General features: G+C 34.0%; 4 protein-coding genes across 5 annotated transcripts; 2 read left to right on the top strand and 2 right to left on the bottom strand.

Moving 5' to 3' along the window:
* Positions 1-2,958: 2,958 nt before the first annotated feature.
* Positions 2,959-7,343, top strand: LOC123907237 (cold-regulated protein 27). Of its 2 annotated transcripts, none has more exons than XM_045957420.1 (5): positions 2,959-3,345; positions 4,452-4,628; positions 4,733-5,015; positions 5,508-5,606; positions 6,551-6,647. In XM_045957420.1, exons 1-4 carry the CDS (start codon positions 3,187-3,189, stop codon positions 5,594-5,596), a joined length of 708 nt encoding a protein of 235 aa, XP_045813376.1. In that variant the 5' UTR covers positions 2,959-3,186; the 3' UTR covers positions 5,597-5,606; positions 6,551-6,647. The 2 variants fall into 2 exon arrangements, with proteins under 2 accessions (XP_045813376.1, XP_045813375.1); XM_045957419.1 differs by lacking the exon at positions 5,508-5,606 and adding an exon at positions 6,740-7,343 and having other exon boundaries at positions 2,973-3,345; positions 6,551-6,654.
* Positions 7,344-7,756: 413 nt separating this feature from the next.
* On the bottom strand, positions 7,757-9,351 carry LOC123904680 (serine carboxypeptidase-like 26; the record flags this gene model as incomplete). Its single annotated transcript, XM_045954314.1, has 6 exons — positions 7,757-7,865; positions 8,350-8,445; positions 8,519-8,652; positions 8,733-9,002; positions 9,075-9,163; positions 9,255-9,351. Coding segments are annotated over 6 exons (795 nt in total), but the record flags the coding sequence as incomplete, so codon positions are not given.
* A 900-nt stretch (positions 9,352-10,251) lies between these two features.
* On the bottom strand, positions 10,252-16,764 carry LOC123907236 (beta-glucosidase-like SFR2, chloroplastic). Its single transcript, XM_045957418.1, has 10 exons — positions 16,272-16,764; positions 15,168-15,498; positions 13,941-14,079; positions 13,593-13,759; positions 13,138-13,359; positions 12,771-12,939; positions 12,457-12,690; positions 12,153-12,302; positions 11,942-12,071; positions 10,252-10,960 (listed from the first exon to the last, which is right to left on the bottom strand). Exons 1-10 carry the CDS (start codon positions 16,441-16,443, stop codon positions 10,782-10,784), a joined length of 1,893 nt encoding a protein of 630 aa, XP_045813374.1. The 5' UTR covers positions 16,444-16,764; the 3' UTR covers positions 10,252-10,781.
* A 440-nt stretch (positions 16,765-17,204) lies between these two features.
* LOC123907235 (transcription initiation factor TFIID subunit 9) lies at positions 17,205-20,593 on the top strand. Its single transcript, XM_045957417.1, has 3 exons — positions 17,205-17,520; positions 19,149-19,425; positions 20,103-20,593. The coding sequence occupies exons 2-3, from the start codon at positions 19,162-19,164 to the stop codon at positions 20,376-20,378; spliced, it is 540 nt and encodes a 179-aa protein (XP_045813373.1). The 5' UTR covers positions 17,205-17,520; positions 19,149-19,161; the 3' UTR covers positions 20,379-20,593.
* Positions 20,594-23,652: the final 3,059 nt, after the last annotated feature.

Genomic DNA, 23,652 nt, shown 5'->3' with positions numbered 1-23,652 from the left:
TTCATCAAATATGGAGCGCCGCACATTGCTAGGTGTTTGTACGACGACTATATAAGTCAAAATTGACATTTTTATCTTAATTTTATGATTATGATTTAATGATCTCAATATGAATTTTAATTTCAAGTTAATTAGTTAAGTGTTGATTTATTGATTAGTTGGTTGTGTTATGTTTTTTTTGTTGTTGTCAACATGAATTTTAATATCACGTTAATAAATTAGTTATTGATTTATCAATAGGTTGATTGTGTTATTTTATATTTTATTTTTTAGGATCGTGAGTTGATTGAGGTTGTCAACAACGCGAGAAAGTTATCTGAATGTGTTGCTGATGTTTATGGGTTGAAATGGTGGAAAGAAGCCATGAAGGTCACATGATTGTATGGGCTGGCCCGGACAGGATACTCATTCCTTGATTCCGGGTTGTTGGCTACTTTTGTTGAGAGATGGCATGGGGAGACCAACAACTTCCATATGTCGAGCGGGGGAGATGACAATGATGCTGGATGACGTGCGCTATCTTCTATATCTTCCCATTCAAGGATGTCGGTTAGATTATAAAATTAAAGTATCCTGATAAAAACTGAACGTGTTAAGATGATGATGATGGAATACTTGGGGTCAAATGATAAGGAAGTCGAGTTTGAGGTTAAGACAACCAAAGGTGCACATGCGATGTTTGTCTACCTGAGAGGTTTGATTAAAAAAACATGTCAAAGTAGTCAACAAAGCTGAGAAGGATAGTGACAAGGACACATTTAAGAGGTATAAGGGATACATGCATCATGAGGGCGTACCTGATGTTATTGAATGAAACCACCATCTTCTCCAACAAGGCGAAGAACTATGTGGACCTGACATACTTAAAGTATTTCAGGGACTTGGATCGGGTTGACAGCTATTCCTGGGCCACTGCTGCACCGACATTCCTATACCTTTATGTTATTTACATTTCTTAACTCTATTTAATTTGATTTATTTTTAATTTATTTTTTAACCATTGTATTGGATTTAATTTTTTTACAAGCTTGCGTCTACAACCACTTTGAGGACACCAGTGGGACGAAGTACAAGAAATACAAGGAGGAATTGCCCCAAACTTGTAAATATGAGCCAACAAAGGGGCAGACCAATCAATTGGCAATGCGAAAGATGATGGATCAGTTTCTTCCATACGACATCACATGGACTTCTTACAAGGACCACCAAGATGTATGCCCCTTTGAGAATATAGCTCTGTACTCCGATTGAATCCCTATATTTAACGACTTACCATCGATTAATTCTATATATTTTACAACGATCAATAAAGTTTATTCACCTAATTTTAATTTAGTCCCTAACATATTATTTGAAATTAAAAAGCTTTTTAAAATATTTATAAAGTAAAAAAAAAAACTAGTAATTATTATAGCCGAAAATAAAGAATAAATGGAAATTAACTTTTTCTAAACCACTAAATTTGATCTAATAGTGAGAGGTTTGTGTGTTAAAGATTCTGAGTTCGATTCTCAACTCGTTGTAAAAATAAGAAAATAACTTTTTGTTTTATTTTTTTTAATGGCAATGGAAATTAACTTGATGAATCTAACTCAGATCCCAAGAGATCCAAATTTCTCGATCCTTATTTAGATTTTATGTTCTATCCTTAATTTGATTCTATGCCTGGATGAGTAAATCTCTGTTTTCTAATCTCAGTATCGGTGATTCAGCTTAATTCTATGTAGTGGTGATGTTCATATTTTCCTGTAGTGTTATGAGAGGTGTATACCATGTATTAGACAATAAATTCCTGTACTATTATTTCTTTACCTTAGCATTCCTTAGACCATTTACAATGGTCTGTTGAAACAATATTCAACACCAAAAAAACAGTGCAATGGGTGTTTAATAAAGAGTTGAATGTGACATGGAAGAGAGAGAGGTTGAAACAATTCAACAGAGTTGAATCTGCAAAGGGGGGACACGTGGCAAGTTCTTGTGGTTTTGAAGCAGGCGCGTGTGCAACACGCGCTATAGGGTGAGAGTGGGCGTTTCGTTCACGCGGAGAGAGAAGGAAATGTGATAAGATCCAGCCACGTGGCTGGCTGTGATTGGTTGGTTGGATTTTTTATCTATTTAATACTTTGAACTCAATTATTTTGTTGCAAATTCTTTTTTTATTTTTTTATTTTTTCACCAAAATTCATGATTTTTTTTTGTCTATAAATAGAGACTTGGTTCATTTGATTTGGACACATGAAAAAAAATCGATTTTTTCACTATATTAATCTTTTATTATCTTTCTATTAGTGTTAATCTTGAAGTATTAGGTTTTTTTTTGTGAAATGGATCCCAATAATCATTTAAACAGCCAAAATTCTTCTAATTATCCCAACAATTATCAAAATCCGAACAATTACCAAAATCCCAACAATTTTTAAAATCTAAATCAATTTTTCAACCAATCGTTAAGTGTTAATTATTTTAATTTAATTTTAATTGATAATTGTAATTTTATGTAATCATAAAAACAAAAATTAAAATTTAAATAAAAATATGAAATAGAAAGTGGTGAGGTAGAGAAAGTGGTGGGGTATGGTGTTGAATAGAAAAACCATTGGAGATGTTAAAAGTTGAATGTGTGTTGAATGATTAGGTGGAAGAAAGAGAAAATGATGTGGAGTGAAAAAGTGGGTGTTGAATATGTTTTGGTGTTGAAACCATTGTGGGTAGTTTTATGCTTGGGTTTATTAATATATTAGCTTTTGCCTTTCCAAAAGAAAAAACTTGATGAATCTAACTCACGATTCTATACTTGGAGCCAGCGAAAGCGTAGCCAATAACGGGATCTGACAGAAGAGAAGCCATGTCCAAGTGACAATTTCCATTTGCAAGAAAACTTACACGCGCGATGACGCGCCAATTACTGCTCACTCTCTCTCTCTCTTCAACAGTTCAACGAAAGACCCAAAAAAATATCTGGCTCACATTACACAAGATATTTTCTCACTGATGATGTGGCATCCAGAAAATATCCCTGACACGTGTAAAAGCGACGCCATGTGGAGCCTTCTTTTTTTTTTTTTTTTATTTGTTTTGTAATACTTCTTCTTCAACCGAACAATTCAACAAAAGGGTTTCTTCTTCTTCTTCTTCTTCTTCTTTTCTTCTTCTCTCATTTCTAAATCAAAATTTTCGCGCACCATGGAACAAGATCTCCGTCTCCGCAGTCACCTCCACTCACCGACGTTTCCCTCCGATCCAGAGCCATTTCCTGAGTTGACTCGCTCAGGTTCTTACTCCGACTCCGACTCCTCCGCCACCACCGTCGACAACACCTCCCGTGATACCGCTCCGTTTCTGGTAACTTCACATTCATTTCACGTAACTCATGTTAGATTTTTCAATTTCGTTTTTCGTTCTCTTTTAGGCTTCGATTTTTTATCTGTGGAAAATTGTGAGTTTTGTGCTTGATCTTTGTAGTGTGTTTGCGTGTCTGGATGAAACCGTTTCTGTAAATATCCGTTTGGAATTTAGGTCTTCTGAGTGCATTTGCGTGTTGTTTTTATGGTATTTATTTAATTAATCTCGAAATTGTGCTTTGCATGGCGTTCAAGCTTCCATGGCTTGAGTTTATGTTTTGTAAATCTTGTAATTAGCTAGATTCCGCAATTCGTTTAGTTTAGCAGTATATGAGTTTGAGAAGATCAGAAATTGCTAAATAGAGATTAGCATAATGCGGCGAGGATTAATAATTGTGTTATGAACTTTCGAGCTGATTAGTCTTAATTTATGTTTAACAGTGGAAGCTGAGATTTTGTAGTCAACTTTGTTTGTCAATTTTTTATGGTTAGCTGTAATTTATACATCTTGGAAAGCTCTCTGCATAGTGTATAATGTATATATTATGCATGATAACTCTAGTATCTTTTGGGTAAATTGTTTCGGTTGCACTGATATTGATTTGTATCTACTGGTATGCTTCCCTCCATGGAATTTCAATGCTGGTGTATGTTAAAAGCTTGTTTCTGATTGGTCCAAGTTGATATGATCCCCCTTTATGATAACAATCAGAAATATTACATGTTCTAATGTGCTCTTATCTTCATGACTTGACTCATGAAAGGAATGTAAAAACAACAAATAAGGAAAATCAATTTGAAAAGGATATAAATTATAATTGTTGGCTCAAAACAGTCTTTAATATATCTAACACTGGTTTTGGCTTTATAATTACATTTTATGATTATATAGACTTAGTTCCTATCATATATCAATATCTCCAGTTGCTTGACATAACTTAGTTTTCAAAAGGCCATTTATACATTTCCCATTGGTCCCTAAGAGTTTGAAATTGACAATAATAAACTGTCTCCATCTTAGACCTTGTTTGGTTTTGCTTGTGAATTTGGAAGCTTTTCATTTCATTTAGTTGGTGAGGATATACTAAATTCTATGTTTTGTACCAGGACACGTCTAGAAGATGGACAGATCAACTGCACAAGTTATATCTCAGCTCTTTAGAGGCCTCCTTTGTGAATGAGTTGCATCATTCTATACACTTACGTGGCCGGAGATTTCACAATAATGCTGATGAAGCATATAAATGTAGAGCTCTGCAAAATACACCTACTATGCCTAGGCAGGTTAGAGATAAATTCCAATTTAGAGTCTCCATTGTGTATATGTGTGGTAATTTTATTATTTTTCCCTTTATAATCAGGCCTTTTTATCCCTTTTTTTCTTTCAGTCTCTGGCTCTACAAGATGGCTTCCAGGAGAAGATCAACCTTGAAAAAATTGCACCTATGTTAGAGAGTGCAGCTGATTCTCATGTTCTTGCAGGAAGTGAACCAGGATTTGCAATGGTAGATAAAGTTTGTAGTTTGAGAGAGCCTATTACCTATGACCATGGCTTATTTCGTAACAAGGAGATTCATGCCAGTGGAAGTTCACCATCTGCCAACAGGTCAGCAAAAAGTTGTTTGGAGAAGCAATGCTCATTCAATGAAGAATCGGGTTGCAGTAGTACAGGTAGCTTGAACTACATTTTCTTCTTGCATATTAGTTATTCTGTTAACTGGATAATGATACTTTCTACGGCCCTGTCTTTTCTTGCACCTTGTACACAAGATGATGTTTTTTCATGCTCATTCTTAAGATAATCTCAGTAGCACTTAAATTCCGTGTTTCGTGATATAAGTTCTCCAAACATCAGTTTAATCAACTTTTATGAAGTCTAAATGGCCACTGGCCTAAACAATGACATAAAAGACACTGCATATCAGTTAATTCTGAATTTGCCCACAATAAAAGCTTGTTAATGCCAGTCTCATTTAGACCAGTGGTTGCGGAACTGTGGTTAAAAATTACGGTTAATATTTCTTTTATAAAATATTAAGTTAATATTCTAGAATATTTTGTTACTGGTCATTTAATCATTTGATCAGTATTACACCTTGCTACATAAACGATTTTATTAGTTGAACAGAAGCACGTCTTTTTTTTTTTTGATGATTGTGACAGGCATTGTTTCCAAGTACTTAAATATTTTCATTCTATATCCTTGTAAATGTTTAAAGAAGGAAATAAGTCTTCGAGATGGAAAAATCTAAAGAATTATAAGTAAGCCTACCTCCCCCTTCTTTCTTGTCTTGTCTTGTGTTTTGGTTGATTGTTGATATGCATAACTTTAGATCTTTTTGTTCATCTGTCATGTTCTTGTCGCTGAATCAGTTATGTGGTTATTTTGTTATAATGTCATAACCATGTGGCATTTTAGATTTTTTCCTCTTCAAATATATATAATATTTTTAGATGGTGGTTGTACAATTGTAATGTATGCTGCAATGGATTAAGGAGATAAAATTTTGACATGATTATTTTTTGGAATATTAACATTTTAAGGTATACGATTCTAGCCTGTGTACATCAATCAGCAGGGGATGAGAGTTTTTACTTGCGAGAGTAGATTCTGATACCTGGCCTTTATAGATATACATTTGAGATTCATTTTATGCTTTGACAGTGGGGTATTTAATTTCGATGATTTATTGGCTCTTCCACAAAGCTTTATACGTAACATCTATGATACCTGAGCCCTTGTTCTCCTGGTCTAATTAAAGTCCTTGCCAACCATGCTCTAACATGTTAAGTTTCCTATAATTTCCTTTTATGCCTTTCTATGAGAAGTGAATCAATGCCTCAAGTAAACTGAACTATTAGATCATCAAAGGATAGAAGGAACAATCTTTATTCTTTAGTAATGCAATGCTTGTAATTTCTAAGCTGTATAATGTCAAGTGATGATGCATATCAATATCTGAAATGTGTATTTAATGAATTTTCTGGTCCTTAAAATAAGTGGTTTTCAACAGCAAAGCTTCATTTATTCTGTTCTTCCCCACTATGCTTTTAATCCATTTCTGCAAGACTGTTCTACATGGTGCCACTAAAGTTCTGTGACTTATTTGAACATGACATGACTGTGATAGTTTTTTTTTGCACAGGAATAAGGTTGTGATATTTAATTATTTATAATCTTCATTTTTTTTTATTTGGCATATTAGAGGTCACTGATCAAAACTTCAAGGATGAAGTAGCCAGTTCAAGCAGCATGCCCAAGGCTAAAAGGTTGAAGACAGCTGCAGCTAATGGTTCAAGCACCGATCAAGTACTGTTGAATTTATTATTTGTCTGAAACAATCTAAAGTAGTGTTGAATGGGTTGCTTAGCTTTTTACGTTCCTTTATGCGCAGGTTGTCCCATTTGGAAAGTTTCAGACAACTGATGTTTCAACGGTTAGCAATTCAACACCAGAGAATGAAGGACAGGAATTGCTATCTGAACTCCCAGAGAGCTTCCGTATCCCAAAGTCTGATCTGCCTTTTCTCCAGGATAGGTAATATGTAACTTAGATTAAAGCCTCAAATTCTACAGTGGACGTGATATAGCACAAGAGATTAAAGCCTCAAATTCTACAGTGGACGTGATATAGCACAAGAGAATAGAAAAATTTACGTGGTGCCCTTTCAAGAAACTTGAGGGTCTTATGTAAAGGAAAATCAGATGTGGCAACCCTATTCTTGTCGAATTTAGTGCTGGTTAGGTTACCCATACCATAGGGTTTAATGTAACACAGTGAGGAAGAATCCTTTGATAGCAATATGCTTCAACATAGTACAAACTACAAAATATGATTTTGTATGATTTTTTGTTAGATGAATTTTTGGGTGATTAACCAACGTTTAGTATCCCATTGGACCAACATAATTGACTATCTAATATGTATTGTTTTTTTTTTGTACATCTAATATGTATGGTTAGTGGAAGCCATTTATAATAAGGTAGAGTTATTAGTGAGATATAAAGTTATTAATGATACCCATTTAAATTTTTTAAGAGGCGTTGAGCTGGAGAGATTGTGTATTTTTTTTTAACCAAACAAACTTAATTTATATCATTAACTAATAAATGTTCAATACATAAGGGAATAATCTCAAATCTATGGAAACTAGCCCAAACATTGGCCGCCCTAGCAAGAGTATGAGCAACCAAATTTGCTTGTCTCCTAACAAACTTAACCTCAAAGTTTACACAAGAAGATGACATAAGAAGGATAATGTCGTTAACAATTAAACTAAATTCCGAATTGCCCCGTCTTCTCGAATGGATAGCGTCGACCAATAACTTTGAGTCACTTTCAAATTGAACTCGCTCAAATTCACGACGGATAGCCTCTTTCATAGCATGTAATCGTGTAAACTTTAATAAACTTAAAAGATAAATTTATTCTTATAATAATAATCGGAGAAACTTGTCATCCTCAAGTTAGTGAAGTGAGTGAATTGAGGCTTATATAGCCTAACATATTTGATATTGAGTCTATCATGAATATTTAAGTTATTAAATGTTAAAATCACTTTTTTAATTTTAAAAAATATACAATTTAGGGGAAATTGCTCTCACCTCTCCTGAGGTTTGTTTAAAACATACAAAAACCCCTCTAATTTTTAAATTGACACTAACCTCCCTTAATTGTTCTTTCAAATGACATAGACCTCCCTCACATATTAACACCGTTTATGCACCGTTAAAACTTAAAAGAAAAGGTCTAAAAGCTAATCCTCGACATTGACTCTTTTCCATGGATTAAATGGCTGCTCCTCCATTAGATTCTAATCGATGGATTAAATGAAATATTCTTCGTAAATAAAAGATTGAAGTGTTTCGTTTCAAAAAACCAAAAGAAAAGATTTGGGGAGCATTAATTGATGATACAGATGAAAAAAAGTGGAGATGTTCTACAATAATGTTATTGTATGAGTCCCTTAAATTGAATAGAGGGAGTAAAAGAAAGAGATAGTACCTATAAATCCATATCTTAAGGCCACCCTTGATGAGTTTGGCGTAGATAGGTAGGACAGAAAAAACATTGATGTTGTAAGTCTTGAATATGGAATCACTGAAATATGATAAATGTGGAAATTAATATTCATTCTATATATATAGTGCTTACTTCAAAATGTAGTGCTTACTTGCAACCTCTCCATGCTATGTTATTTGCATGAAAAGATGACTGAACATCTACCCTATTGAAATATTCTTCTGCATATGTGGAAAAACAAGGATCATAGCCCCCATAAATTCTTATCCTATAATTAATTTTCACCTGCAAAAACATAATTTAAGAAATCATATTTTGACTGACACACAATATGAGTAAATGTCATTCAAATGATACATACATACCTTTGTAAGTGATTGAGGGCCATTATTTGTTACTGTGGATGTACTATTCAAGCGACATGCTGGGGCATAAATGTTGAATATGTCAATTTCTGAATATTCATTGAACAGTTCATCCATGACCTGGAAGCACTTTTTGGACCATCGAGATTGTTTAAAATCACAAACTTGTTTTGCTTTTTCATAATGTTGGTCTGATATAACTGCATGACTCCAAGCATATTCTACTATGCCTTTATAATCATAATAATCATCACTTTCTGGATTCCCTACCTGAAAATATATCTTTATCAATACATAGTTCATCTTAGGCAATGAAATCATTTAGGGATATTTGTTACTTACAATAAAACCTTTAAGATTAATAAAGGAGTATTTGTTTGTATCTTGGTTTCTGTCAAAAATAAACTCTGCAAGCTGAGGGATATAGTGGCCTGGAAAATATAGGCAATGAAAATATTTTTATGTAATATATGCTTAATTAGTATATACATAATTAAAGTGAAGTGAAGTTAAAACACTAACCAGCATAGCTTTCTCCTGCTATGAAAAAGTCCCTAGATTTAAATTGTGGGAATCTTTGTAGCCAATTTACCAAGAAATTATAAGTATCCTCAGCTGATTATTCAAGAAGTTTGTAGTTAAATATGTTAACTTTAACAAAATCAACAAAAGAAGATTATCTTATCTTCTGCAAAAGAAACTCACCTACAAAATGATCCTCTAAAATGGTTAGATCAGAAGAAGTATTGGTATAAGAAAAACCAACTCCAACAGGGGACTCCACAAATAACAAATTTGCTTCTGCATAAATTCACAATTTTCAAGTAAGTATTTATTGGATAGTCTTTCACCAAAGATGGAAATAAAAAAACCTTGATTCCAAGAGTGTGTGTTGAATAATAGTCCTTGTCCATTTTTGTTGACTAAAAGAGGTCCTATCTCAACAGCCGCACCAAATCCAATTGAGGAGCATCCAGGTCCTAAATCACAAGCAAAATATAGCATACAAAAAAAACTACTATATGTTATATGTTATATAAATAAGAACAAGTCTCCAAAAGAGTGCGAAGGAGGTCCGAAGTTCGAAGCAAAATATAGCATACAATAAAATTTACTTGTTTAATTTGACCCAAAATCAAATGCAATGCTACTTTTATAGGGCCAATAAGTGAGTGGATTGTGATATCATTGCTACAGTTCCTACTTTTATAGTGGTACAGATTTGTATCGACTGCGATCATCAGTTACAAGCATCCACGTAAGCATACTGATACTCGTTAGATCGATATTAAACAATCCAGATTTCAATGCATATATTGATCTAATAGTCGGGGGCGTGCTAACTGCATGATCACTGCAGCAAATCCAAACCCCTTTTTACAACCATTCTATAATCTTGGTTAATTGTGTAAAGTGGTTTGTTAATGAATTGCGACACCTTATTATATTCATTAATCATCATTTAAACTAAAAGCTCGCTTTGAATATCTGTATTGTACCTATGAAAATAAGTAATAGCTTTACATCTTCAATATGAATTCATTGGAAATATTTTTTAATTCATAGTCACATTTTTCATATAAGTATTACTGTTGATTGCAACAGATAAACTATACACCTTGAAAACAAATACTTTTGGTGTATTATATTATTACAGGCATGAATGAAAGCACAGCAGATGAGCACACAACTAAAATCATCTTAAAAGTCACAAAACTCATCTGCATTATAATATATATGGACAATGCAGCAAATCTGGAAGACAAACTTTACAACCTTGATATATAATGCAGTCCCGAATGCAATTCTCTTCCATTTCAATAAGCGAGAAATTCTCCAAAATGGATCTATAATGCAGACAGCACCTAAAGTCGTTGCCGAGGATCCATATGCAAAATTCCCTCACATTGAATATCATTCTACTTTGAGGGTATCATATACTAGAAAGCTGAGCCATTTGGCTGTGCATTTTGAAGTATGTATACAAGTTACTTTGAGTAGTAAAGGGATCGATGAGATTTGATAAGTTATCGATGGCTAAGTTCAAGTTCAAAGAGGGTTAAGAACCGATTCCTTCTTTTGATATTTCTTTTTCCTTTTTAGGGATAATCGTTGAATAGTGAATCTTGAGAAGCGGCTTAAGTGATCTTGCAGGCCATCCATCTCATAATGACCAAACCGCCAATCTCTTTCTATATAAGGTCGCTGTATCGGTTCATCAAGTCCACCTGTCACCACAAGCAAGGAGACTTGTCATACATTTATCCATATATATAACCACCATAAGAAAATTTTAGTATTCATGCTCCTACCTCTGCATATTAGAGTTTGTTTGGTATCAGAAAATGTTTTTTCTTTGCATATTTTTACTTTTGATAAAACTGCCATGCAACCTTACTTTTATTCTGTTATCTGCTTTCAATTATTTATAGAGGAAGTGGTGAAAACCAAAAAAAAGTTGTTTACCATGTTTTCTATACAAATACTTTTATCTTTATTTATTTGTTTGTTTATTTTATTCAAGGTCTTAAAGAAATTGCTGAAGGAGCCAAATTCTGTAAGACTTACTAAAGGAATGAGAAGCGAAAAAACCTTGGTAAGCTCTGTAAAAGCTATTCTAATTTTTAGGCTAAGTGGGTGTTTGTTAAACAGAAAATTCAGTTTCGACACACAATTCATTCAAAGTTATGTGTTCAAGAGTTGATCCACAGCACAGCATGTTCACTGCCCTAGTAATGCAGCACCAAATATGCGCTAGGACAAATTTTGGTTGAGGGACTACTATTTCGCAACTAAAGCAAAGCGCATTCAGTTTTCATAATTGTATGCAACATAGGTGATGTTCAAAGTTCATCTCCAAACAATCAAGACTTTATTAGTTGTGGAGTGTCTGACTTCTTATTCTAAATCTAATTGCCTTGAACCTTACATAGAGCTTATATAATTAAAGTTGGTGTAGTTCAGAACCTTACATAGAGCTCATTATGCATAATGCAACTGCTGTCAAAGGAAGTAACTTCGCTTTTCTAGTAATATGTTGACATATGGCTGCTAAGGAATTAATTCTATCGACCGTAAGAGCAATATTTAAAGCTTTATGCCTCATATAGTCATATCAAGCATGGAAGATAACTAAGTTACTCCCCACAAATAAATAGAAACACATTGTTAGTCTGAACTCTGAAGTAAAAGAGTAAATAATTAATTACCTGCTAACATTAAACCATTTTTGTCCACAGCCCGATAAAATGGTCTTGTCTTCTTCTCTTCGGCAGCTCTTTGAAGTTCATTCCAAGCTTTTTCACGATCTTCACGTGTAACTTTACCGCTATTCACAACCTGCAATCAAGAGCCCGTTAAAAATGTCACCCAAAAATTGCAAAAATTAAAGAGAAACAAATGTAGACAGCAAGTACGAACTTTAGAAAACAGATGGTAAGAAGGGCGAGGGATCCGTGCAAGATTATTTGCCCTGTCAACTGCAACAAGTCCAAACTTGGGGCCATATCCATCAGCCCACTCCCAGTTATCAGAAATAGTCCAGAATAGGTAACCAAGCACAGACACACCCTGTAGAACAATTACAAGAAGGTATAAGATGCGATTAGTATTTATGAAAAAATAATTCAATGTTAAAACCTCATTCATAGCTGCATAAACAGCAAGGACTAGTATTTATGAAAAAATAATTCAGTGTTTAAAAAAAAAAAAACAGATTCAAAACCTCATTCATAGCTGCATAAACAGCAAGCAAATGCTCCAAGAGATACGGCCGGCGGATCAAATCAGTTTCATCTGCAATTCCATTTTCAGCAATTATGAAGGGCATATTTAGATGCTTGTATCTTTCATGGAACTGAAGCAACATGCGATATAAGCCATCAGGATATACCCCACGACCAGATTCACTGTACTCATCATTTTCCACCAGCTTTAGGCCAGCACCTGAAACCACTTCCTGAAATACATGTTAGAATCGTCATGTGAGTACATGTCTGGTATCATGCTGAATGCAGTATCATGGTCAATAAATCAAACCTGGCCATAATAGTTAACGCCTATAAAGTCCAGCTTTTTGGATATCTCATCGATGAATGGGAAGAGACTCAATGAATTAGCCAATGAAACAGCAGCAATATCAAACAGACCATAGGGCCGCATAAACGACACATGATGTGCAACGCCAATTAATGGATTTGATGAGTTACTGTCAAAACATTAATATTGTTCAGACAAGTACAATTGTAAAATTAGAAAAGCAACCAAGTAAAGTGATCAACTTCAAATGTTCAGAGTTCAGACTGCTAAATGAGAAAGGGTGGGAAGGAAGAAAAATCTAGTTATACTAGAATTGATATGACTGAACCTTGCCATAAATTCTGAAACTTCTATGACAAGTATTTACCTGAGTTCGTGGATGTAATCATATGCCTTCAAGTGAGAAACAGCTATCCAATGCATGGCCTGCTGGAAAACACCTGTAGGAAGTGTGGCAGTAGCAGCCTCCAGCATATCAGGATGTCCACCAGGCCAGGTGCCAGAACAATAAGTAAGCATACAGAAGACATGGGGCTCATTAAATGTTATCCAATAGTCTACTAAATCTGATACACTGTCAACAACAAGCCTGCATTGATTGGAAAATATAAGAAAAAATTCAAAAAATGCTACATAAGATTAGTAACACAACAAAGCTAGATAACAAGATGTTTCAACTAAGATTCGCAAATATGCTATATAAGATTAGTTGACTCAGTAAAACTGGTACAGGATAACAGTCAATCTGAGATGAAACTTGAATCATCCTCAGCAGATAGAGCTTGATGACATCCAGACAACGGCCACTAAAGAAAACACTACCTGGTAAAGTCCATGAAATAATCCACCGTCTTTTCCAGCTTCCAACCTCCGTAATCACCTGCCCAGGGGGGAAGTGAGTGATGAAAAAGAGTGAGCATCACCTTCATTCCATATGATCTAACCCTACTGATAATCCATTTATAACGCTCCAATGCAGCATAGTTAACCTAAAAACGAATGCCAGGTAAATTACTTACAAAAGTCAATCTCTTTTACCAGTTGTATTGGTTAGTAAAGTTTGACATATGAAAATTGAAAAACATTCATGAGCTCCATCCACTAATATAAGCTTAACCATGCATAGCTCTATAACTCATCATCAATACGAAAGGTCAGAATCTGACTTACAGATTCTTTAAGGCCGTTTACTGGCTCCTTGGGCATGATTCTTGACCAGTCAATTCCCATACGGAAAACAGTAACACCAGTATCCTTGGCCAATTTTAGTTCTATATCAGGATCAGACCAAAACCTTAACCTCTCCTCCCTGAAAATCAGGAATTAATTTTAAATTCTACTTAGCAATAATATTGCAGTGTAACACACACACACACACACACAAACACACAAAGATGATGAGGTAACCTACGATGAATGTTAAACTTTTCCAATTTCGATTTAAGAAAGTCATATAATGTTTTTTTTAAGAAAAAGGAATTATTGGAAAGATTCATATAAGACATCATGAAATCATTTGCCTATGCTAGCTACTTAACTAATTGTACATTACTAGAATGTAGTGCAAATCAGTCACAATGATGTCTTCTATGGGCTTATCAAGCATAAACAAATTTGACAATCACTTCATTCAATACATCACTCATGGTGTCCATTGCCTTCTCTTCTCTCCATAGGCACTCACAATTAACTGGGTTGATTTGTTTGCCAATCGTCATCCCCCTAAACATTTTTAGATTTCTATTTCCATATTCGAGTTGGTTTCCTCCTCACCATTTTTAGGGGGGCTATTGTATTTTGCATAATTAGAATCTTCTGTGAAGTCTTCAAAAGACAGAGAAATTGTTACACCTGGTACAAGCAGCAGTCACACAAGTACTCACAAAATGACAAATCCGGTTAAGCCACATGAGGCGGTGGTACCTGATCCAAATATTCAGGTAAGGAAGGCAAGCACTCGGGCAAGGTAGGATAACCGATTCCTCAAGGGTTACATGCTATGAGTAGGCAAAAGGACTAAGGGAAAAGGCATTCAATGATTGAGTACTCGATAGGACTTCTCCCTCAAATTCTATTCTATTCTGTCTGTTACAACTCTTTCTTTAGAAATATCTCAATACTTCCATTTGTACTTCCTTATTACTTTCCATGAAAGAGACGCATATTGTACTGTACTATTGAGTTGAAATGTTGAACATCAATAAATTGAGCATTATTCAGTAACTTACATGTTTCCAGTAGTTAATAAATTCCTAACCATAACAGAAATTCTATCCTTGACAACAATATTTACTTTCAAAATCAATGTAAAATTCAACCTTCCGATCCAAATGTCTAAAAGATCCAATTTTGACTGCAAATAACATTAAAAAAGAAGAAGAATGAGTGAGGGCTTACGGGTGAGGTACATTATGCCAAGCAGTTACATTAGGAATGATTTCTTCTTCGCCTTCATGTTCATCTACTTCCATGTATTTCTCAAATCCTCTGATCATGGCCTCCATAGCTACCTTAAGAGACTTCTTGTTTCCCTTCCTAGCATGTTGTGGAGATGATACAGCTTGTTGAGACCCACCGTCAGCAGTGGCAGAGCCCATCAAAGCATCCACTTTCTGCTCAGAACCAACAACACTTTCTTGCTCAGCAAATTGAATCCAAGCATCATCAAGTTTGTCCTCAACATGTGCCGGTGCTGTCGCCAACCCAAAGAAAAACCCATCTTCTCCTTCTGCAAAAAAAAAATAAAAATAGGACATGTTTGGATTGACTAATTTGAGCTTATATACTCACATAAGTATTTGTGAGACTATTTGGGAGAACTTGTGAAACAACTTATAACATATTCATACATTGTTTTCAGCTTATTTCCATAAGTTCTCCAGGATAGTCAATACATATACACTTGGAGCCTACTTGGATTGAGTTATTTGAATTTATCTACTGGCATAAGCACTTGTGACACTGTTTGGGAGAACTTATGAATGACATGTTCATAAGTTGTTTTCAGCTTATATCTATAAGCTCTCTATTCAGCTTATGAAAACAAGTATAGATTATGCAAAAACATATTGACTTTATTTTATATTGTGTTACAAAGTTTATATGATAAGCACTTAGTATGTTATAATATGCAAAACACGTTGTTTGTCCGACCAGGACCATATATGATAAGTGTTTATGCTATGAACATTTTGGTAGATAAACGAAATGACTTAAGCCGTTGGAAACTCACACACACATAAAGTGGAGGACCGGGGTTCGAAGCCGGTCACAGCATCCAATCTAATAATTTCGGAATTTGTTGACATGAACACCTAATTAGGTTGTGTATACAAGTAGGGCTTTAATCTAATTTATTAGTATTTTATTATTCTGATGAGAATGCATGCATGTTTGCATTGAAATAAGATAAGATAAGATAATTGCAATTTGCAGAGTAATTAATGAATCGTAATTAAAAACGGTAATAGAGATTTGAATTGGTGAGTTGATTATTATTACCTGTAATGTTGAAATCGGCGAGGGTATCAGAGGATTCATCAATAGGGGAACGAAAACGGTTAAGGTTTTTGTTGCGGAAACGAGAGAAAGAGAAGGCATTGGCGGCGACGGTGAGAGTGACTATAGCTCCGGCGAGTTTGGTGGCGGTGAGGAAGAGTGAAACAAGCGTCATTGTAACGGCAAGTGGTTCTTACGCGCTCAGTCTCATACCGTTAAGTAAGTAACTAACTAACTGCAGAGTTGTGGAAGAAGCTGTGTGTAGTACGTAGATAGAAGAAGAGGACAAAGAAAGAAAAGAACGGTTAGATTAGAGTGCACGTAATCTCCACTTTTATCTCAATCAATCATATGAGATCAGATGAGAATCTCAACTCTATCCAATCCATATGTCTTCTCTTATGTTCATTCAATCACTTTCCCCTCTTGGATATTATTGTCACACTTGTAACTAAACTTTTTGTGTCCCTTAATATTCTCCATTCAATTTTAGCTTAAGTACAATTTTGATTCCTAAGTTTTACTTAGACTTTCATTTCATTTTTAAATTTTAATTGTTTGATTTTATCCTTTAAGAATAGGTTAATTTAGGAGAACAATCTAACCATCCATCAGTGAATCACCGATTAAAGTCAAGATAAATTTTGTATGGACCGACAAACACATGAATTGATATCGAAAGATTTTGAACCTAAAATTCAGAGAGAACACACTTTGAAATCTTAAAACTATATTATTGCTCATATAGGCAAAAAAATAAAATAAATTAAAATTTCAAACTTTATAAAAAAATAAATTAAACTTTCAAATCAAAATTAGATTAATTTTCATAAATTATATTCCCAAAAAAAAATTAGATTAATTTTCATAAATTTTGATTTGGAACTCGATAAAAATTGTATTTATCTTTCAATGTTAGAGAGAGAAAAATAGGTGGTGTAATTAGTAATCCTCTTCCTTTTATTCTACCTAGGTTTATCACTGCAAATCGAAGCCCAATCCTCTTTCCTTCAATCTTTACCATCAAAGCAAAAAAAAAAAAAATTAAAATCAACCAAAATCTTTGACCCCAAGAGAAAAAAAAAAACACAAATTTCACACCAGAATCAGAAGAATCATCGTTGTTGTGTTGTGTTGTGTTGTGTTGTGTTGGGTTTGAACTTTGAAGTAACTCTCTCTCTCTCTCTCTCTCTCTCTCCCTCTCTGTGTCTGTCTGAAACCACCATAGACGGAAGCTTCGACTACCTCACAGGTACCCACTCAATTTTGTTTTCTCTATGTTTTTATTTTTTCCCTTCTCTCTTTTCTCGTGTAGCTTTCTATTTTAAATATATTATTATTATTTGGAGCTGAAATTCAATGCATTGTTTTGTTGCTGCAATTGTTGAAAACATGAGAATGTTATTGCAGAAGAGATAGTTTAGGTTTGTCTTAGGTAATTTTGGAATCAATAAGGAACACATGTTAAACTACTTGATTCAATTGTACTGTTTGATAAAATTTGTGTGAATTAATATTTTGTTTTTTCCAAGTAAGATTAAAGTTTCAAAATTGAGAGAGAAAAAAAATTATAAGCTCGTGAGATTGTTTTTTACCAAACAGGTCTTTTTTATTGTCATATGAACTTATAAGCTATAAGCTCAAAATTTGGAATTGCCAAACACAACTGTAATGGATCCAATCCAGTGGAAAAGGCTTTTGTTGAAATAGTTGTGCTGCTTTAGATTTGGAAAATGTAAATGGACACCATTTAGGCCCTGTTTGGAATCTGATAAACAACTTAATTAAGTGGTTATAGCATAAGCACTTATCATGTCTAAACTATTTTAATAACAGAAGATAACATAGATTAAAACTTCTAAGCTATCTAAGTTGAAAACAACTTATGGACAAGTCAAAAGTTATTTTCATAAACTCACCCAAAAAGTCTCACAAGTGCTTATGCAAGTAGATAAGCTCAAATAAACCCTTGATAGATTCAAGCGACTTCAAAAACTATGATTTCTTTTTTTATAATGCTATTCGATATCTTTGTTTTCATTTCCAGTCTCACGGTTCTCCTGGGTTAGTTAATTAGTTAGGTTTTATTAGTTTGTTGGTTAAGTTAGTTAGTGTGATTGGTTATAACTAACTTTGTAACTGCTTTGTAATATGGGTAGTATATAAACTGATGCATCCTTGTGAAAGTAAAGAAAAGTGATATTTCATTAGAATCATTGTTCAAGAGAGAAAATAGAGTGTTCAAGGGAGGGGGATTGTGATTTTCCTTCCAAGAAAATCTAGTAAGATTGGTGCTGCTGCATTCAGATTGATCATAATGTCGGAAACGGGTTCAACGAGGTTGTAAGATGCAAATTGCTCCAAACCACGATAAATCTTGTGTATTCATTGTTTACTTTCTGCAATCTTTCTTGCTTCTGCATGTTTCTGATTTGCTAGATAGAAGAATCCGTTTCAATCCGGTTTCAGGAATCTTTTAGTTATGTCAAACTTTTCATATCACAAAGAACATTATGAGGTTGTAGGATGCATATTGGCCCGAACCTCTTGTGTGTTCATTGTTTACTTTCTGCAATCTTTCTTGCTTCTACATGTTTCTGATTTGCTAGATAGAATATGTTTCAATCTGGTTTCAAGAATCTTTTAGTTATATCCAGCATTTCATAACACAAACAACGTTATGAAGTTGTAGGATGTAAATTTCTCTAAACCTCAATAAATCTTGTGTGTTCATTGTTTATTTTATGCAATATATCTTCTGTGTGTTTCTGATTTGCTAGATAGAATCTGTTTCAATCTGGTTTCAAGAATTTTCTAGTTATAAAGAACCACTCACTTGCTTAAAATCAATCATAATTGCTCTTTTTTTCATGAGTGCAGCGGGGCATCTTCTATGGCAGATAATGAAGAAGACTTGACAATGCCAAGGGATGCAAAGATTATCAAATCTTTGTTGAAATCAATGGGTGTAGAGGAATATGAACCTCGTGTTATACACAAGTTTCTCGAGCTAGGGTATCGCTATGTTGTTGATGTGTTAACAGATGCCCAAGTGTATTCAGAGCATGCTAGCAAGTCTACAATTGATATTGATGATGTTAAGCTTGCCATTCAATCTCAAGTTAACTTCAGCTTCTCGCAACCACCCCCTCGTGAGGTAATTTTTTTTATAATCATCTGTTTATTAATTATTGTGTCTGAATGTTAGATTTTGTTTCACGCCAATCGTCATCAAACCTACCAAGGACTAAGTGCGTCTATTTTGTTTGTGCTGCGCTGTTGTTACAATTTGTTTATTAAATTATCATACTAAATTGGCTTAGATGATGCATGTAAAGTTGTAAATCATTCATGTTATCTTCTTTTCTCTTCTGTGGCTCTAGCTTTCTTGGTCTGTAGTGCAGTTTTACTATGGCGCAGAAAACTTCACGTATTAATTTTTAAGAGTCACTTGTTTTTGCTGAGTTTGGCATATACTTGGACAGAATCATCACTTAGTGACCCAATACCATATGCTCTTTTCCTTTAACCAATAAATAGCATCTTATCCCGAAAGATACTGGTCCCTAATTTAAGGAAAAACTTACAAAAATTGCCAAAACCAATTAACTTATTTAATTTTATATAATTGAGATGCTGTCTCAAATATATTATGTACTTCTAGTATTAAATGTTTTATTCTCACTATGTGATGTATAAAAAGAATTCTAGTAATTCATGCATCTTGAAATAAGTTATTTTTCCTTATAATTTGGACTAAACAATTGATCAAAAAGGTTTCTTATCTTATAATAAGGACAGCGAAGTAATATGTTGAATGTAATTTCTTGTCAGGTACTTCTGGAGCTGGCGCAAAACCGCAACAAGATACCATTACCAAAGTCTATAGCAGGACCTGGTTTTCCACTTCCACCTGATCAGGACACATTAATTAGTCCCAACTACCAATTTGCTTTTGCAAACAAAAGGTCTGCCGAACCTATAGAAGAAACAGAGGACGAAGAAGCTATCAATGCCGAGCCCAACCCACCTCAAGAAGACAAGACAGATGCGCAACAAAATCCCAATCAAAGAGTGTCGTTTCCACTGCCTAAACGCCAAAAGGATTGATTTCAAGTCCCATATGTAATCGATGCTTTATTAGTAGGTGATGGTTGTAACAAATTGCGAATTGTAAGGTACACTGATCACCCATGCGGGGTGATTCATTGCGAATGAGACTATATATGTAATTTTATTGTAACTGTGAAGGATTCAACTTTCTGAATTTACTTTCTAGTGAGGATTTTTTATGAATGTGTTCAATATTTCATCTTTTACAATAATCTCCTCTCCTCCTAGTGTTCAATCTTTTCCTAGGCTTATATCAACCAACAGTGACACCTTTTTCTAAGGGAATACAATGTTCCTTTTTTTACCCTCTCATTGGCCTTCAAATCTTCAGTTTTCTTGTTAGAATTGTAATTTTCCATAATCCAATCGTTATAAGCTGTTTGAAACATTAGCCTCAAACTAATGCAAACTGTTCCATGAGAATACTTTTATTGTTGTTCAATTTTTTTAAGGTTGATAATGGTCTAATTTAACTTTACAAAATTGACTAAGTGATGATTATTTCTACAAGAAGTCATGTTCAAGTTTTATCTCATCCAATTTGATATATTTTTACACACATTAAAACACACAACTTTGCATCTATAGACACTTATTTAAATCTTCTAGAAAGTGTCGACGCAAGATTGAGAGATAGAAGGTCAGACTTGTCGCCAACCAAGGGGGTTCACTCTGAAAAAGGACATCGACTACACTAAGACCTTATTCCCGCTTTCTATTTCTTTCTGGCCTGTTGTTATCATCGATCCGCTTCCTTGAATGAGAGTTGGATTTCACACTCGGGACCGAAGAGATCCAATAAAATTTAAATAGACTCTAATATCATATTATTAAAATTTTGAATTGACCTCTAAATCAAACTTACAAAATGAGAATATTATTAAATTTAATACTACTACTAGATACTAGCTATAGTCACTACTCACTACTCACCAACCAATAGACACGCATATAGTATGTACTATTGCTTTTGATGAGCAATAATTTGTGTGATATAATAATTCCGTCTCATGTATTGATGATTGGTGATTGATAGGGCACATAGGACTCTATTGGGACCCCATTTCTACAAAACCATTACTTACAAGCTAGGAGGCCCCTAACCCAGTAGCACTGCAATGGAGTACTTCTGAGTTGTTTCTGACCCAACCCAACACATCTCTACTTAAAACGGCTTCTGCGGTGGAAAATACGTAGTAGCATATTATCTATGTTCTATGCAAAATAATCGATGCCACCAGTAGGACTTTATGATATTACTTCTAACCTAACCTAATGATATCAGTTCGACCAAGACTAAGAAAACAAACATTAACGTTTTAGTTCAACGGATAAAAATGTCAAAAGTCAAAGTACAAATACAAATACAAATACAACAATGTCTTTAATTGTTGAAGTTTTAAGCAATTTATAAGTATTGGTTTATCGTAGACTATATTAGGACTGCCAATTTTGATCTATAAATGATGATTTATGTAGGGATTGTTCTGCTTGAAAACCCGAAAATAAGAAATTTGTCCCAAAGGATGAGATTGAGGAGAAATCCCCTCTGTGAGAGGTTTGACGATGAGGACGGAATTTTATCCCCCGTTCCGTAGAGACTTCGTTTATATATGATATTTATTATTGTCATAAGACTCAAAATAATATATTGATTTTTGTATTTATTTTATGATTAAACTTTATTTTCTTTTACAACAAGTTTGATTGAAAATAATAGAATTATGTTGATTTTTAAGACTAGTAGATATGCAGAAATTGTGAGGATCAGCGTGAATTAGCGTAGAATATTCTCCAAAACAGAAAATGAAAATGAGAAATATTTCAAATGGTCGAAAAAAGAGAGGTGGAAAAGAGAGAAGTAAAGTATTTGCTGCTCAATCCTCACCTCATTAACATCCTAAGACCTGCCACATGAGTATTTGACACGTGTCCACTCTAATTATTACTTTTTTTGTTAAATATGTAAAACATATATATGTATATATAACTTTACGGAACCATGTGACGTTGAATTGAAAGTTGAAATTTGAAACCACATAAAATGTGACAGCACATACCTCATAAAAATAAACACTATGTTTGGATGCCAAAGAGATAGGGAAGAGAGAAATAGTGAAGAGAGAAATAAGAGAGAAGAGAGATAGAAGAGAAATTGAATAGAAATTTTATATGGTTTGGATGAATAGAGAAGTGAGAAGAGAGAAATTAATAAAAATGAGAAAATAACAAATTTATCCTTTTTTACAAGAAAATAAACTAGTTGAATGAGGGTATTGTTGTAAAATTATTTATTTCACTACTTGTCACACAAATCTCTCCTAATATGGAGAGATTTATTTTTGGCAGTTACTAATCATTATATTTCTCTCTTTCCTTATTTCTCTCCTCATCCAAACTATAGAAATAATTAATTTCTTTGCTATCTCTCTCTTTCTTATTTCTCTCTTTTGTAAATCTACCTAAACAAACATAGTGAAAATGTGTATTTGCTCCAAGTTTAGACCCACTAACATATAAAACGTGATATACTATTATGGATGAAGAAAGAAACTGAGAGGAAATTTCTCGCACTAATTCTAATTTCTCTTACTTTACTTTAATTAGTGTATCCTAAAATAGTAATATTTGGCACATTGAAGTATGGGATAAAATGTTGCATGGAAAAAAGCATGCTTATCTCTAATTAACAACACAGTCAACCAACAAAATTAAATTAAATAAAATTAACAAAAGGTATGTTCTGTGGTTTTAATTGGTCGTAGACTATCTAGGTGTGCATTATACTAGTTGGAGTGTATTTTTAAATCTATGAGTTAGTCAATTATTGTTCTCTTCGATAAACTTATCTAGCTAATATTGTACTACACCACACCAACATATTTAGCGTCCCTTTCAAAATGTTTGTCTTCCCTCGTGTGATTGTTTAACATAGATCAAATTTAGGATATAATGTTGATTTGATTGTTTGCATGCCTTAGAGGATTAAATAATGAAGTGCTAAAGAGAATGATTTTATCAACAAAATTAGTTGGACTTGGTAGGGATGATCACTGTTCGATTCCTCGCAATTGAAATCGGAATGAGGTTGAAACAACTTGATGTCAGAACTGTCCCCCCGAACCAGATTATGCGGTCCAGTGTACTGGATATTTGGTGGTGAAATTTTTTTATTGCATTGTCTAGAAATGGGGACCTTTTATATATTCACCATCATCTAATCATATTACACTCACATGGCAATTCAAATATTCAAAGTGGAAGAAGAATC

Source organism: Trifolium pratense, linkage group LG2 (assembly GCF_020283565.1).
Source record: "Trifolium pratense cultivar HEN17-A07 linkage group LG2, ARS_RC_1.1, whole genome shotgun sequence".
In the NCBI taxonomy this organism is placed as follows: Eukaryota; Viridiplantae; Streptophyta; class Magnoliopsida; order Fabales; family Fabaceae; genus Trifolium; species Trifolium pratense.
Note: the sequence above shows the minus strand (reverse complement) of the source record. Positions and strands in the feature narration are given on the sequence as shown.